The 15,758-nt window shown below is 40.3% G+C and overlaps 3 protein-coding genes across 5 annotated transcripts; all 3 read left to right on the top strand.

The window, feature by feature from the left end:
• LOC131314434 (iron-sulfur protein required for NADH dehydrogenase, mitochondrial) lies at window positions 1-5,205 on the top strand. The gene is made up of 8 exons (XM_058343055.1): window positions 1-164; window positions 281-434; window positions 1,371-1,493; window positions 1,907-2,004; window positions 2,627-2,753; window positions 3,535-3,620; window positions 4,399-4,524; window positions 4,908-5,205. The coding sequence occupies exons 1-8, from the start codon at window positions 138-140 to the stop codon at window positions 5,076-5,078; spliced, it is 912 nt and encodes a 303-aa protein (XP_058199038.1). The 5' UTR covers window positions 1-137; the 3' UTR covers window positions 5,079-5,205.
• A 788-nt stretch (window positions 5,206-5,993) lies between these two features.
• On the top strand, window positions 5,994-10,453 carry LOC131313616 (fructokinase-1). Of its 2 annotated transcripts, none has more exons than XM_058342016.1 (5): window positions 5,994-6,469; window positions 7,985-8,232; window positions 8,371-8,662; window positions 8,831-8,983; window positions 9,391-10,453. In XM_058342016.1, the coding sequence occupies exons 1-5, from the start codon at window positions 6,104-6,106 to the stop codon at window positions 9,775-9,777; spliced, it is 1,446 nt and encodes a 481-aa protein (XP_058197999.1). In that variant the 5' UTR covers window positions 5,994-6,103; the 3' UTR covers window positions 9,778-10,453. The 2 variants fall into 2 exon arrangements, with proteins under 2 accessions (XP_058197999.1, XP_058198000.1); XM_058342017.1 differs by having other exon boundaries at window positions 9,500-10,302.
• Window positions 10,454-11,738: 1,285 nt separating this feature from the next.
• Window positions 11,739-15,758, top strand: LOC131313683 (uncharacterized). Of its 2 annotated transcripts, XM_058342124.1 has the most exons (5): window positions 11,739-11,827; window positions 12,026-12,118; window positions 12,572-12,659; window positions 12,802-14,715; window positions 15,020-15,758. In XM_058342124.1, exons 4-5 carry the CDS (start codon window positions 12,892-12,894, stop codon window positions 15,470-15,472), a joined length of 2,277 nt encoding a protein of 758 aa, XP_058198107.1. In that variant the 5' UTR covers window positions 11,739-11,827; window positions 12,026-12,118; window positions 12,572-12,659; window positions 12,802-12,891; the 3' UTR covers window positions 15,473-15,758. The 2 variants fall into 2 exon arrangements, with proteins under 2 accessions (XP_058198107.1, XP_058198109.1); XM_058342126.1 differs by lacking the exon at window positions 11,739-11,827 and having other exon boundaries at window positions 11,848-12,118; window positions 12,572-12,707; window positions 12,819-14,715.

Below are 15,758 nucleotides of genomic sequence, written 5' to 3'. Positions count from 1 at the left end.
ACCGAAAACGGTAAACCCAATCTACATGGGTCGAAAAACCATAAACCCACAAAACCCATCCTCCCATCTTCCTTCGGATCCTTCCCTAGCAAACCCAATTCAGGGTCTTGTGATCTTGTCTCGAAGATCATCGATTCATGACGAATTTCCTGAGATCTTGCGTCGTAAGTTATAACATGGTTTGTCGAATTCCAAATTATTTGTTGGTTGTTTTTTCCTAAAATAAATTAACTGTCCATTTCTCTTTTTCTCCCAAAATGGGTCGTTGGGTTTTTTGAAGAAGAAACGTGGAGCTGGTGGCGGAGGTTTTAGGGGTTTTGCAGTGCAAAGTGGGCAGGCAGTAGGGACTGCCCAAAGCCTCAAGCTTGAGGGGGTACAAGACATCATCGCCGTTGCTTCCGGTAAAGGCGGCGTTGGCAAGTCCACCACTGCTGGTATTCTCTCTCTCTCGTTGTCTCCGTCTATCTTTATTTATGTATCCTATTGTCCTAGGTTATTGCAAACAAGCCGAGCCGAGCTGGGTTTTAGTGCTGTCATGCTCATTGAGCTCAATTAGAACTTATTGAACTGAGCTCCAGCTGAGCTGGCTGAGGCTGGAGACGAGCTTAAACCGGCTTCCGAGCCTTAACGAGCCAAAGGAATTATACGTTCGTTTTTGCTGCCTTGCTACGGGTTACTGCTGCAGAATTAAAGGTTTTTTTTTTTGTGTGCAAATATAGGTGCTATATGCATGTACAAGCCTCAATCCTATAAAAATAATATAGTGCCGAGCTTAATAATAAGGCTTGAGATTGTCAGCTTATCAATTAAACGAGTTTAAATGACCTGTTAATGAAATGAGGTTCGGGCGGCTTGGTTCATTTGTATTTTGTAGCCCTACCCAAGACTGGTTTAGGTTTAATTGATTTGTTTGGGGAAACGGGCAAATTCCGCGGTTATTTCTGAACTTATTGCGCTTTTGGCTTATGCGTAAGACAAGAATTTGTTAGTTTAGTGCGCTTTTATGTTGGGCTGTCATTGTAATAAAGATGAAACTGGGGAGTGGGTTCTATGTAACCGCTTTCTCGAATTGCTCGTCATCAAAGGTTATATGCAACAGGGGTTTCCGACTAGAGGATTATTTTGGGTGCAATTAGCTAAGTTAGTTAACGCCTTTGTGTCTATTGTTTTCCGTTAATAAGGTTAGATGTTGAGCGTGAGCAAGTTTAAAAAACTTTGAGATCTGATGGTGGAGTGTTGGAATATGTTAAAACTTCTATCATCTATACGTGTTTGACAATACTCTATGGTCCTTAGTTATTGAATGAGTGCCTTGAATATTTGCTTGACTATGATTACAAATGTGCCTTTGTGCATTGTGGATTTTGCAGTTAATTTGGCTGTGGCACTTGCCAATAGTTGTCAACTTAAGGTTGGGTTGCTCGATGCCGATGTGTACGGGCCATCAATTCCTACTATGATGAAGCTCCACGGAAAGCCTGAAGTCTCTGAAGGTGATGGTTTTTAATCATATGGATTTGTCCTTAGATGTTCCATCAGAATCCCTGTCATGAATGATGTGACGTACTTTCTGTGTATCCTATTGAAATGCCAAGGGTAGTCCTATTATAACAGGTTAATAGATAGAGACTTGTGTTTGATTTGGTGTTCACATTTGAACGATTTAATGTCCTTGACTTTTTTCCTTTCCTAAGCAAGCAATTTCTAGCATGTTGCTTCATTATATATGCATTATTGTTTTAGCGGGAGTGTGTGTGATTGGTGCTGGATAAGATTAGTTGGTGCCTCTGGCATTCTATTATGAGAGTGTGTGAGATTGGTGCTGGATAAGATTAGTTGGTGCCTCTTGCATTCTATTATGACAATGTCTTGAGTTATATTGTTCCATATACTTTCCCTCTTGCAGGTAAGAAAATGATTCCAGTTGAAAATTATGGAGTCAAGTGTATGTCAATGGGATTTCTAGTGGAGGATTATGCTCCAATCGTGTGGAGAGGCCCTATGGTATGTCTTTACTATTTTTGTTTCCGATTTTCAGCTTTTTCTTCCCACTTTTGTCACTTTATTGTTCTATTTTATTTCCTGTAGTAAGTTGAGTATTTGTGCTCTAAATTGGTTAGACTCCTTCGGAAGGACTTTATTGTTCATATGTGTTAATTAGCTTGATATCATTGTTGGGCCCATTTCCTAATAGCTTAAGCTTTTGGGACTATTGGTAACTTAACATTGTATCAGAGCTCCAGTTGCGAGAGGTCTTGGGTTCAAGTCTCTCTGTTTGCATTTTTTTACCGTTTGCATTATCTTTCTCCCCTTTTAAGCTTATTCCCCCCTTCACTAATGCCTCTGACTTCATGGAACCCTGTAGAAGCTCTAGCATTTATCGTAAGAACACGTTTGCATTCTTTCGCATAATGTATAGATGTTTGCATCTTCACATGCAAGATGTGGTTGCACGTGAGGGAGGGTGTTAAATAGCTTGATATTCATTATTTGCCCATTTCCTAGTAGCTTAAACTTTTGGGACTATTGGTAACTTAACTATATGTTTTGGACTAAGCTATCAAACATACTTGACTATTAAGTGTTTGTGCTTTAAGTAGAACTTCTTTTGTATTTGTGGCTTCAGGTGATGAAAGCTCTTGAACAGATGTCGAGGGGAGTCGATTGGGGAAAACTTGACATTCTCGTGGTGGATATGCCGCCTGGGACCGGTGATGCTCAAATATCTATTTCTCAGAGGTTGCAATTATCAGGTAGATAAACGAATATAGGAAAAGTTATAGAGGTTTTGATACTTTTTACTTGAAGATTTACAGTTAGTAGGTTGAGTTTCATTAAAACACTCTAGGGCTTGCCTCAGTTATTGGGTAGCCGGTAATGGTCCAAGAATTTGTTTCCTTCATTTAAATATTACTACTCTGAATATCTCAACGTCGAAAGTAATGGTACATGTACATCTACTTATGAACCAAAGGAAAGAAGGGATGATTTTACATTTGTAACTTATTTATGCTCAAACTTATGCGAGGGTTTCCATAATAGCTGTTTTAGGGTATCTGTTTTGTTTAGGTTTGTTGTTGTCTACAATCTTTTTGTCTCTGTCTATTTTTGTTTTGCGTTGGGTTGTGTTAGTGAATTTCCATGTAACAAGTAATGCGGGAAGTGATATTTACTTACATCATGCTGAAACCTCTGGTCAATAAAATTATTTTATCTGATTTTGTAGACGGCTTCGTGGTTTTACATTTTGTATGATTTGCGCATCCATTATCTTTATGAGGTAATGTTGTCTTGCTAACAAGATAAGGTTTTTGCATTCATACTACAAGATAAGGTTTTTGCATTCAAATGTGTGGGTCTGACTGTGTGTGAGAGGCTGTGGATACAATCATTAATGGTGTCCATTTATTTGTTTTCTTGCTTCGGTTCAGGTGTTTAGTGAAACCCTGTTAGATGTGTTGTCTTCTTTGTTGTTGTTAAGATTTTGGGTAAAATCACTGCACTTGTAAATCTAACCATTTTGAGTCCTTATAGGTGCCTTGATTGTTTCAACTCCTCAAGATATTGCCTTAATGGACGCTCGGAGGGGTGTTAATATGTTCTCTAAAGTCCATGTTCCCGTATGATCATTTCTTGTGCACAATTATCTTTAAATATGTTTTGTTGCCTCATTGTTCTAGTAGAAGTTTGACTTAAATGGTGCATCTCTAATTTCAATCTTAGGTGATGTATTACTTGCTTAATTGTCGTGGTATAAATTTCATTCTTGTAAATACTAAACATTGTTTTGTTCCCCATATGGTTTCATGCAAGGCTACCATTTCTACTTCTTCTGAAGTGAGCATTCTATCGTTCTTTTGGCTCCTATGATGATGCATATTCTTGTAAGATGTAGTTAGGGAGTTTTTTATCAATCAGATCTAGTGACTCGCTCGTCCCTTTGGATGCTTTCCTTTGAGGTTCTGTACCTCCAAAAGTTTGTTTGTCTGGTTTAGCATTTGAAGATTTTGCAAGAGGGAATTCGGTTGTCTTGCTGGGTTAAGTTTTGCTGATAGTGATGAATATGTGTTTTCATTGTCGTAAGTTGTGGTTACGAGTAGTTGCTCTCTTTACCTTCATTTTCTGTTGGCTTAGTTTGGTTCAAGGTTCAAAGTGCTTCACTTGTACATCAACTCAACCCAGCAAGTAGTGTTGTGTCCATCTTGAATTTTGTCCTCCATTGTGCCAGATGAACCGTTAACGTGTAGTGTAGCTCGGTACTTATTGCTAATTGATTTCGCACATTTCGGGAAAACGGTTGTAGATTTCAATGCAATGATACTTTGGCTCACTTTAAGATGAATGAGTTGAACTCGGCTGTTTCATGCCATTTTTCTGAAAAGTCTGATTGCTTCACAGATTCTGGGAGTCCTAGAGAACATGAGCTCCTTTAAATGCCCGCATTGTGGTGAACCTTGGCACATTTTTGGGAAAGGAGGAGCTCGTAAAGCAGCTGATGAAATGGGTTTGTCATTTCTTGGGGAGGTATGTATTCCTATTTATGTGCTCTTACCAGTTGTACGTCCATGTTTGAAACATATTTTTACCCCATATCTAGAATGCTTCTGAACCTGTGCTGTCCGGTGTTCCTGTGTATTTAGCCTATTTTTATATCCGCTTCAGATTGTTTTGAGTTTAGCTGTTGAAGGATCTTCTATGAGGAAATTTTTCTGACTCATTTTGGTACAAATTGAATACTGAAATCTGACGAAAACCTTTGGTACTCTGATTCACAACAACTCCTTCAATGGAACATTGCTTGGAAAGTTTACATTGACTCCGCCAATTCTCCTTACTAATGCTCTTGCAAGAAATCAGATGCATGCTGGATTAACATGCTCTAATTCGTTCGGTTTTTACTTTTTCAGATACCATTGGAGGTGGAGATCAGAAGTTGTTCTGATGAAGGTGTCCCTGTAGTACTAGCAAATCCCGACTCGACAGTCTCCAGAGCATATAGCGATGTGGCTCAGAAAGTTGTAAGCAGACTTCAAGAATTGTCCAAGAAACAACTCCTCCGGCCGGAGATAAACCTGTGAAAGCTAAAACAAAGCACAACCAACTTAAAGAATAGCATCATATCCTTTATTAACACTTTTTCCTATTGGTTGTAAAACAGAATATTACTCAATGGATGACATACGATATCTTTATGATTCTTCTGGACACAGCTTCTCTTCTAGTCGATGGGAGCAATCCACGTCGATGATTTAAAGTGCATAAAAGTTTAGAAAGTTTAGAGACTAGGTCATCCAGACCGTTCATCTTAGTCATGACATGCGTTCGCTTGTAGGCACTTCGTGATGTTCTTCATGGAAGGGGGCCCTCCTTCCCATGGGACGGCTTTCATCTACGTCTAAAAGCTTGCCATTAATTTAAGCGAACCGGAGATCTTATAGATCGGCCCTGACTTACAAGGCCGTAGAAAAATGGTTTCAATATCAAAGTAAGATCAAGGTCATTTTCAGGCTTGAAGCTTCTTATGAAGCGTGCAAGTCCTATTTTTTGCAAAGTTATTTCGACACCCAAAATTGGAATTACAAAAGGGGCACATGTTAATTTGAAGTTAATTAAAGAATCTTAATTTCATAAAAGTTTTAAAAATAGTCCGAGAATCCAACAGTGGTGGAGAATAATTCAAAGTTGGCAGCGGCAAGTTGGCCAAAGGACCCCCTAAATTTCGTTCACCCGTTCTGCCTTCTGACGATTTTTCTTCAACTTTTTCTTTTTGCTTCGACAGGGTGTTTGAGCTAGTTTATAAATACCTCAACTAATTTTTATTTCTGATTCGGTCAAAGACAAATTATTTATCTCGAGACTAGAGAGTTAATAAGAAATTACTTACTTTCTCGCCATCTAACTCCAAAAAACGAACTATTGTTCATTGTGTGAAAAACAAACCCATCAATCATCGTATTAAACCTTTCTCACGATTTTTTTTTTTGTCAAACGGAAGTTCTTTTTGACGATTTTCGTCACTCAATAAAGCACGTCCTCTCTCCCTTCTCTCTCTCCAACTCAATCAACCTCTCTCTCTCTCTCTCTGCACCATACCATTATCTGAATGCATCACCACAGCACAACCCTCGAACCCCCAATCAAACCCTATGGACTATCCCCGCACCCAATCTTCCTCCAAAACCCTAGGCTCATTCGCGCCATTTTCCCAACCGCTTCGCACCACAACAAGTCCCACTCTTGGATTTGCAACTGCCAGGGAGTCGAAGAAATCTCTTCGGTTCCCAAACTCCGACCAAATTCGCGAAATTCTGGTGATGGGGAGAGATTTGAGGTAGTAAAAGAAATTGACGTGGCCACTCTTGGAAATCTGTGCGTCGATATCGTGCTGAATGTCCCCAATTTGCCCCCGGACTCCTTTGATGAACGAATGGATTACATGGAGCGGTTGTCCAAGTCTCCACCTGATAAGGTTGGTTTTTCAATTTTGATAGAGTTTTGATATAACTGACAGTTCTGTCTTTGATTGCTTTGTTTTTTCAACTGATAAATAATCGGAAAATGCTAACCAAAGCCCATTGGGCGGCGCTTAATGTGCCAAAAAGCACATTGATATATGTAATAGATGTATGTGGATATATCTGTGCAAGGTCAATAATATCTGTGAAAAGTTCATTGAAATTCTAACCGTTGCCATTGTGTTTGCCTAGAGGAATGTTGTGATTAGCAGAACCGTTAAAATGTGAAGCTTTTGTCCACTTGTGAGCAAGATATGGATTTTTTTTCTTTTATTTTCTTTGGAATTGTTCGGGGGTTGAGCTTTAATTCTATCTAGATGAATTTCTGTGGCTCTAATGGAAAAATTCTAGTTTTTCATCCACTTTGACAAGATTCTTTAACTATACCCTGCTTATGCAAAAAGCTGCAAATGGAATTTATGTCACCCGATGAGTTAGTTTCTGATGTTGTAATGAGAAAGAAGAATAATTCCCTGTTACTTTAAACATGACAATGGTCGGTTTCTCAACTTGTGCAACCTTTTTAGTGCAGTATCTATCCGGATAATACTCCATATTGCAATACACACCTCGGTATTTGTAAGCAGGATTTTTCCTTTCTGTTTATTCATGACATCACAATGCAAGTGAATTATGATGGAATCAGTGCAATAGAAACTCATTATTCCATCAGTTTCTCACGCGTTTCTAAAAGTTAATTAAGCTAAAGTGTCCACATTGAACCTGAAATAAGATGATGGCTAAGCTGTAAAGATGCAAAAGTTGCTTCACTAAAACTTTACCTCGTACTACATCCTCTCTTGTGTCAACCCTGTATCATTCCTCTGAACTAACATTTTCTCTTTGTGTCGACCCCTGTATTATCCCACTGAATTAACATATGATGGCAAGGAATGCCTGCATTAATCGTACAAGTGCACATAGACACCTGGTGATATAGGAGTACGTAATCCTTCAAAATGTCCCGCGTTCCTACTCTCAATCCTCGCATTGCGCTCCCACTCTCAATTCTCGCTCTCGCGTATTTAGTAGGTTAAGATGTGTTTCAGAGACGTTTTCACACTCATGCTCCCACATTTGCTCGCGCACGTGAATTATGTGACTTAGTATAGGACATAGACGATCAGAACTTAAACAAAATGTGATGCGAAAGCTCAGATTATTTGAAAAGGTAACTGACGTCTACTAAGCATCACTACAGGGAAAAGCTACCACACACTTTCAGGTTTCTCATAGGGAATGACTGTAAACATGAGGTAGTGAAATTTAAATTCATGATCTTTTGATTGTTGATGAAACACAACAACTGGAGAGGCTATGGTCCTAAACTCCTACTCGTTTGTACCCTTCGACAAATTTTCAGACGCTTAAGAATCTTTCAATGCCCTTGGAATGTTCCCATCTCTTTTTGCAGTTTGAAGTTTTTAGTTTTTTTTTTTTCTTTCTTTTCTTCCTGGTTTTGCAACTAGAAATTCTGGGAAGCTGGTGGAAACTGCAATATGGCTATAGCGGCAGCAAGACTAGGACTTTCTTGTACGGCGATCGGTCATGTGGGTAATGAAATTTATGGACGCTTCCTCTTAGATGTGCTTCATGAGGAGGGAATTAGCACGGTTGGAATGAGTGATGATAATGACGTTGAATGTTCTGGAGCCGCATATGAAACACTTTTATGCTGGGTTTTGGTTGATTCTTTGCAAAGACACGGGTTTTGCAGGTAGACTTTTATCCAAGATTTATGGTTGTGGTTTGTCTTGAAGAATAGTCCTTTATGAAGTTCATTCCTAAGTAGATACTTGTTGCCATAATATTGTCATGGAATGGTGTATATGAACACATAACCTTTTTCTACCAGTCGAGCTGATTTTAGTGAGGAGCCTGCATTCAGTTGGATGAGTAAATTGTCGAGCAAAGCAAAGATGGCTGTAAAAAAGTCAAAGATCCTGTTCTGCAATGGTTATGGTTTTGATGAGCTTTCCCCTGGGTTGATTATATCTGCTTTAGAGTATGCAGTGGAAGTGGGCACCTCAGTTTTCTTCGATCCTGGACCACGGGGAAAGAGCCTTTCTGCTGGAACACCTGAAGAGCAAAAAGCATTTGGCAAGTTTTTGAGGATGAGTGATGTTCTTCTTCTGACTTCTGAGGAGGTTTTGACTTCTACCTTCCATAGATTCTCCCTCCCCTTGCCACATTCAACGATTTTAATGAGTGTGGCACTGTACCTGCATTTTGTTTGTGCCTGCTATTTCCTCGCTTTTAAAGTAGTGGACTTGTGGTCTTTATTATAGCTTTTGACCATCTTGATTATGCGCTAGGCGGAATCATTGACTGGCATTAGAAACCCAGTGCTGGCTGGGCAGGAGTTGCTGAAGAAAGGGTTACGAACGAAATGGGTGATTGTCAAAATGGGTGCAAGGGGTTCAATTTTAATCACCACGTCAAGCATATCATGTGCGCCTGCATTCAAGGTATTAGTTGGCACAAATACTTTCTCATGCGTAAAAGTTAGTATCCTTGTTTCTTTTTATTTATGGCTTGATGCTATTATGGTGCATTTTTAAAATTCTTTTTCGTGGTGGGAATTTTAGTCGCATCAGACTAATTCACCATTGATGTCCACATCATGTCTTGTAATCTTTATGCTTTACAATCTCCTGTTCCGTTTTTGTTTCGAAATTGTGTTTGGGGTATTTCCTCCTCTGTTTTCTTTTTCATAAAGAGATGGCATGAAATAACTGTGGATATTTTTTAAGTTTATGACAAATATTTTGGACGCCCTGGAGCTGTTTTCTGTTCATCTATTTTGTTGAATATTTTCATTTTTTTTCGTTGAGTATGTGATCTAAACGTTGTTGGTATTCTGGAACTTTAACAGGTGAACGTTGTCGACACTGTTGGGTGTGGAGATAGTTTCGTAGCTGCTATTGCGTTTGGTTTTATACACAATATGCCCACTGTTAATATATTAACAATTGCAAATGCAGTGGGGGCTGCAACTGCCATGGGTTGCGGTGCTGGTAGGAACGTCGCAACCCTAAAGCAAGTCATTGAACTCGTGAAGGACGAAAACCTTAACGAGGATGACAAATTCTGGAACGACCTAATGAATGAAAACTTGGATTCTCAGGAAATTACGTTTCTATCCAGAATGGTTTTAAATGGAAGCAATACTCGGTGCAACCGAGTTCCCCTGCAAAAGGTCATTTCTGAAATGCTGCCTATGCTCGAATCTGCAGGTTTAAATAAGGTTGTTCCATCTTGACAATTACGACAACTGTTTTCTGACTGCTAACTGGTTTTCTGTGGGTTTACTATTTTTCACCGCTCTGGAAAACTGTTACCTTAAATTGGGCTTGGAGTTAAAGAGAAAAAATGCATGAAAGCTTCATCTTTGGGCAGACATGAATTTTGGGGTGTACTCGTCAGAGGAAGTTCAGTGAAAGAGGAAATTTGGCATTCTTTGCTGCTTATGTTTCATGTGGCGAGTATCGAGATCATGTTAGCTACGCTTCTTTAGATACAGTACTTGGGGAAGCCGTAGGGTTTAGAATTTTGGGGTTTTTGGAAGGGTGTTTGGTAGGCCTTTTAGGAAGATGATGATTCGACTTTTAATGCCATTGGTCCATTGTAATTGCAATATGTCCTTTTTCTTGTGATGGCGTTATCGTTGCAGTATCTGAAGTAATAGGTCACAACAATACAAGGTTGAATTTGTATAATGGTCGATTTTGGTGAGCCGAAATGCCTTTCTGGTGCGAAATCACAGAGAAAATTATTGTTGGAGGAAGGGGATACCACTATCATGTTGTCTTTTGGGTTGTGGGTGTTTTGAAATTTTTGATACAGGTTTGTGTATTGTGGTTATGTATCAAATGGATGGGATTCTGCTACTACAAGTTCACTTGCTATTAAAAATTTCACTTTGAACTTTCCCGTCATCCAAGGAGAAGAAAGAGTTTAATATGTGTTTGTTTTGGTGATTAACCTAACCCCGAATGCATTGCTAACCACAACAATGAAAAGATACATTGTAGTAGTACACTGCTAATGGTGATTTATGCCTTTTCCACTTTTGGCTCGACGGTAGGGGTATTTGGACCAATTTACATACACCTCAACTAATCTCCTTCCCAGTTTAGTCAAAGGCAAACCATCCACGTCGGACTAAGAAATTCACAAAAGAAATTACTTTCTTCCAGCTTGGCTTCAAGAATCGAAACCTGATCAATTGCGTGGGGAGCAAATTTACCAACCAACTAGACTAATCCAAGGAGCTTATGGTGATTTATGTTGAGGTCGCTAAGCATAATGGGACTTGATTGGTCTAGCCCCCTAGACAACGATAACTGCTTTACCGAATGGAAATACCAATGTAGTTTGTTACAAGAAAAACCTACTACTCCATTTATTTTGACCTGGGGAGCAGGGAGGGAAAACTATACCCTTGGACTTCATTATATTCTCAACTCTCAAGAAACCATGGAAAATGGGGGGTACAGAACTACCCTTCTTATTTCTGTTAATATAATAGGATTGCCCCTCTTATAACAATCCACCCTCATCTTCCTTTTAACAACTGATGATATACCCTTCTTTCAGCAAATATGCACAAAGTTCCCTCTTAACCCAGAAATTAATACTGTCTCGTTGATGAAACAATAGCATCACATCATTAAGGATTTGAATCAATCAACTTTCATTCGTCATTCTTCCTTCAACTATGGTCTCGTCATTTTCTCATGATTTTTGTACAGTGTTCCTGTTTAAACAATTAATTGAGTTGTACATTTTTTTTCAAGTGCATACGCAGAGAATATAAAACACATTTAAGTTTTCATTAACTACGCTTAGGATGCATGTTGGGAAGACCCGCTAGCAGCTACTTATTCTGTCTTAACTAATGGTAATAACATACATAAAATCACCTAAAATGATGAATTATAAAATCATAACAGAAGAAAGGCCGAAGCTCAGAGCACCGTCACGTGATATTCTAATAATCTTTATAACCAAAATTTTCTTATGACTCGTAAACTCAAGTCTTGAGCCACATATAAATGTGTGGCTGTGAAAGAATTCGGGGCACCACATGATGGTGCCCCAGAACCACCTAAAATATTTTCCCAAGCTTGAGGCGGAAACATAATTTGCATAAAACAAGGAGACCAAAGGGGAATATCGGGTTGACCTAAATACCCTCTTTATTGAAGTGGTATTTGGTAAACTCCGATTCCCCATCCTCTGCCCTTTTGCCCTTTGCCCAATTTCGCCTCCCCATTCTTCTCTACCCTTTCTCTCCCTCTCTTTCTCAGGTATTTTCATCTCTCTCTCTCTCTCTCTCTCTCTTACCGCCAAAATCAAAAACTCTATTTTTCTCTCCTCTTGATATAGATACATATACAACACACTCATATTATATATACAACACTTTGCAAACCCTAATTGTTTATTTTGAAGTCTTTCTTGACCATGGACCTAACAATCTGTTCTGTTTTCTCTCTATTTTGCAGGTTTTCTTCAATCAAAGCTGAGATCTTTGGTACCTCGTATCTTATGCTTTCGAAATTAGGGATTTTTGTGGTTGCTCTTCCAGATGTTTCTCGGTGAGCTTCTTTCAGCTAGATTTTGGTTTCGTTTATTGCTCACTGCGTTCTTGCTCGGTGTTTGGTTGCTGAGAAAGCTGGGTTCCGAAGCTGATTATTGAATAGTAGAAGTTTTAAAAAAAATACCCAAAATTGAGCTTCACAAATTATTTTTTTCCTTCGTGTTTTTAAGTCGTTTCTGCCCATTGGCCAAAAGCAGAAGCCGTGCCATTTAAGCAAGCAAACATCGAGTTATGATTGGGTTTAGCTGAATGTGTTTGATGGTGTAATTTGTTCTTGCTTATAACGTTTAAAGTAAGTAGGATTAATTATTTTAGTTTGTTTAATTGCACTAGCGAACCAACCTCCCATTAGTCGATGACAAATTTTTCTTCTTTTTTAGGTTGTTTGTATTCGAATATCTGGTCTGTATTTATCATGTTAACGATGTTGGTTGTATGGCTCCAATTTTAGGAATCATTATTCTACAACTAAAAGCATACGGCCAATTCAAAGTTCGTTGTCTCCTGCAAATACCCTGATTTGATAAGTGAGGATTCAGGTAACTATGTGTTTTTGTGTTCTGATGACAAGTTCTACGGTATTTGTTGTTCCTTGTTTTGCTTATTTTTTGGAGTCATATGCTTTGTGTGAAAGAACAGAGTAGGACTTTTGATTCATTTGGGCGTGTTTCATTTGGACAGGTTTTCTTGGACATAAGTAGTAAACCAGAGTCTGCAGCTAGTATTTCAAGGTCAGAAGGTTTGTGCTTGTGATATTTGAGTGCATTAATTATGGAGAACCAGGATATGGTTCTCGGGCAAAGACGTGATTTATTGGTGGCACAGAACCAACATTTGGGTATAAGACATAATGTGATCATTGGACAGGGTCATGATTTAGGGCTTGGAAAGACTGATGACCATGATCTGGGTATAGTTGATGCAGATGATCAAGAATTAGAGCTAGGTCAGGCCCATGACCGTAAAATGGTTCTGCGGCATACCAATGGTCATAGCAATGAGCATGAGAGCAGATATGAACAAAGCCATGACAAAGGAATAAATCAGGGCAATGGTGATAACTCTAGTCCTAATGAAGATGATACCGAACTTGATACCTGTGATCATCAGATGGATCTCGCTTCCCAGAATCACGAATTCGGGTTATTGGAGAATAATAATCAATTGACTGTTATTGACAGCAATGAAATGGATGACTTAGAGCTTAGTCAAGACATGAGTATTGTAGCTGCCCCAGATATGTCCGTTCACCAGGGACACCTGGTCGCAACACCTGTCCTCCAATCGAGAACTTTGATGCCAGCTCCAACACATGAATTGACCGTTGGGCTAGAGTTTTCTGATGTCAAGAGTTGTCGGAGGGCACTGAGAGACACTGCAATCGCGCTTCACTTTGAGATACAGACTGTGAAATCTGACAAGACCCGTTTTACTGCCAAATGCGCAAGTGAAGGGTGTCCTTGGCGGATTCACGCCGCGAAGCTTCCAGGTGTTCCTACCTTCACTATCAGGACTATTCACGACCAACACACTTGTGGTGGAATCACCCATTTGGGCCATCAACAGGCTTCAGTCCAGTGGGTCGCGAGTTCTGTGGAACAAAGCCTTAGGGAAAACCCACATTACAAGCCAAAGGAGATATTGGAGGAGATTCATCGGGTTCATGGTATCACATTATCATACAAGCAAGCCTGGAGAGGGAAGGAGAGGATCATGGCTGCCGTTCGTGGGTCATTTGAAGAAGACTACCGTATCCTTCCTCAGTATTGTAACCAGATTAGACGGACAAATCCAGGCAGTATCGCTTCAGTTTATGTGAATCCAGCGGATAACTGCTTCCAACGTCTGTTTATTTCGTTTCAAGCATCAATCTATGGATTCTTGAATGCATGTCGCCCGCTAATTGGGCTAGATAGAACCGTCCTGAAAAGCAAGTACCTTGGAACGTTGTTTTTCGCCACTGGTTTTGACGGGGATGGTTCCTTATTTCCTTTGGTGTTTGGTGTAGTGGACGAGGAAAACGATGACAACTGGATGTGGTTCCTTTCTGAGCTTCACAACCTGCTTGAGAACAACACTGAAAACATGCCTAGGCTTACAATCTTATCAGACAGACAGAAGGGCATCGTAGAAGGGGTGGAAGCAAACTTCCCTTCTGCCTTCCACGGGTTCTGCTTGCACCACCTCAGCGAAAGCTTCCGGAAGGAGTTCAATAATAGCATACTCGTCAACCTCCTCTGGGAAGCTGCCAATGCCCTCACAGTGATCGATTTCGAAGCAAAAGTCCTCGAAATCGAGGATGTATCGCAGGAGGCAGCGTACTGGATCCGAAGGGTTCCACCTCGGTTGTGGGCGACAGCCTACTTCGAGGGGACCCGGTTCGGGAATCTAACCGCTAACATAATAGAATTATTGAATTCGTGGATACTCGAAGCCTCCGCGCTTCCAATAATCCAAATGATGGAGTCTATCCGCCGGCAGTTAATGACTTGGTTCAACGAGCGAAGGGAAACAAGTATGCAGTGGGCATCAATACTCGTGCCTTCCGCTGAAAGACGCGTGTCAGAGGCACTCGAGCGGGCTCGGACCTATCAGGTGCTGTATACTAGTTGGCGGTTTTTCGTTACACCCATGCTCACTTTGCCTATTTATTATTCGTATACTTGTTACTCTCAGGAGTTGGGACCTAGCTTAGACGGTTAGACCAATTGTTGGCCTTACTTTTACTTGAGCTTTGGGCCTAGAATTCTATTATGATTGCAGCAGCACATTAATTTATTGGTTGGAGACCAACTCACTCTAGCCGTTGGAATTATTCTTTGCTTTAGCTTACTTTTTGTATTTTGGCTATTTGAAACTAGAAAGTTGTGCATTCATCCTTCTATTTTTCCAACATCAGGTGCTCCGAGCAAACGAAGCAGAATTCGAAGTTATATCCCACGAGGGAACAAATGTGGTTGACATCAGAAATCGTTGTTGTTCGTGTAGAGGGTGGCAGCTTTACGGCCTACCTTGTGCTCATGCCGTGGCAGCCCTACTTTCGTGCCGGCAGAATGTGCATCGGTTCACGGAGAGTTGTTTTACGGTGGCAACATATCGGAAAGCGTATTCTCAGACGATACACCCGGTTCCGGATAGGACCCTTTGGAAGGAGACACTAGATGGTGGGTTGCAGAGCGAAAGCGACGGGTCTGATGCAATCGTGAACCCGCCAAAGTCGCTTCGGCCTCCAGCTCGACCCCGGAAAAGGCGAGCTCGGACAGAAGAGAAGGGGAGAGCAAAACGGGTCGTCCGTTGCAGCCGTTGTAATCAAACTGGCCATTTCAGAACCACCTGTGCAGCACCCATATAGATCGTTTTATCTTTAACTTAGGCTATTTCTAGGTATTCTTCTATATCTTTTTAGTTACTTGTATTCCTTGTTTTTCCCTGAATGTGAGGAACGGAGGCATCAGTGTACTGCATATTGTCCGGTGTTTTTGTTGTTGTTTTGTTCCGTTTTTTTGGCGCCATTTTTCTGAGTCGAGGGTCTTGGACTGTTGAATCTTGACAAGATTTGCGCTGAACATTCCTAGTTCCCTGCATTCGACATCATTTTCACCTGAAATTGAGCGCACGCTGAACATTCCTGGTTCCCA

This window comes from Rhododendron vialii, chromosome 13a (assembly GCF_030253575.1).
Source record: "Rhododendron vialii isolate Sample 1 chromosome 13a, ASM3025357v1".
Taxonomy (NCBI): Eukaryota; Viridiplantae; Streptophyta; class Magnoliopsida; order Ericales; family Ericaceae; genus Rhododendron; species Rhododendron vialii.
This window is presented reverse-complemented; position numbering and strand designations above follow the sequence as displayed.

Coding starts and splice junctions, on each gene's coding strand:
- LOC131314434 (XM_058343055.1), top strand. CDS start 138: ATGACGAATTTCCTGAGATCTTGCGTC. Junction 1,494..1,906: donor AAAGCCTGAAGTCTCTGAAG/GTGATGGTTTTT, acceptor TCCCTCTTGCAG/GTAAGAAAATGATTCCAGTT. Junction 2,005..2,626: donor TCGTGTGGAGAGGCCCTATG/GTATGTCTTTAC, acceptor TTGTGGCTTCAG/GTGATGAAAGCTCTTGAACA.
- LOC131313683 (XM_058342124.1), top strand. CDS start 12,892: ATGGAGAACCAGGATATGGTTCTCGGGCAAAGACGTGATTTATTGGTG. Junction 14,716..15,019: donor AGCGGGCTCGGACCTATCAG/GTGCTGTATACT, acceptor TTCCAACATCAG/GTGCTCCGAGCAAACGAAGC.
- LOC131313616 (XM_058342016.1), top strand. CDS start 6,104: ATGCATCACCACAGCACAACCCTCGAACCCCCAATCAAACCCTATGGA. Junction 6,470..7,984: donor CCAAGTCTCCACCTGATAAG/GTTGGTTTTTCA, acceptor TTTTGCAACTAG/AAATTCTGGGAAGCTGGTGG. Junction 8,663..8,830: donor TTCTTCTGACTTCTGAGGAG/GTTTTGACTTCT, acceptor ATTATGCGCTAG/GCGGAATCATTGACTGGCAT.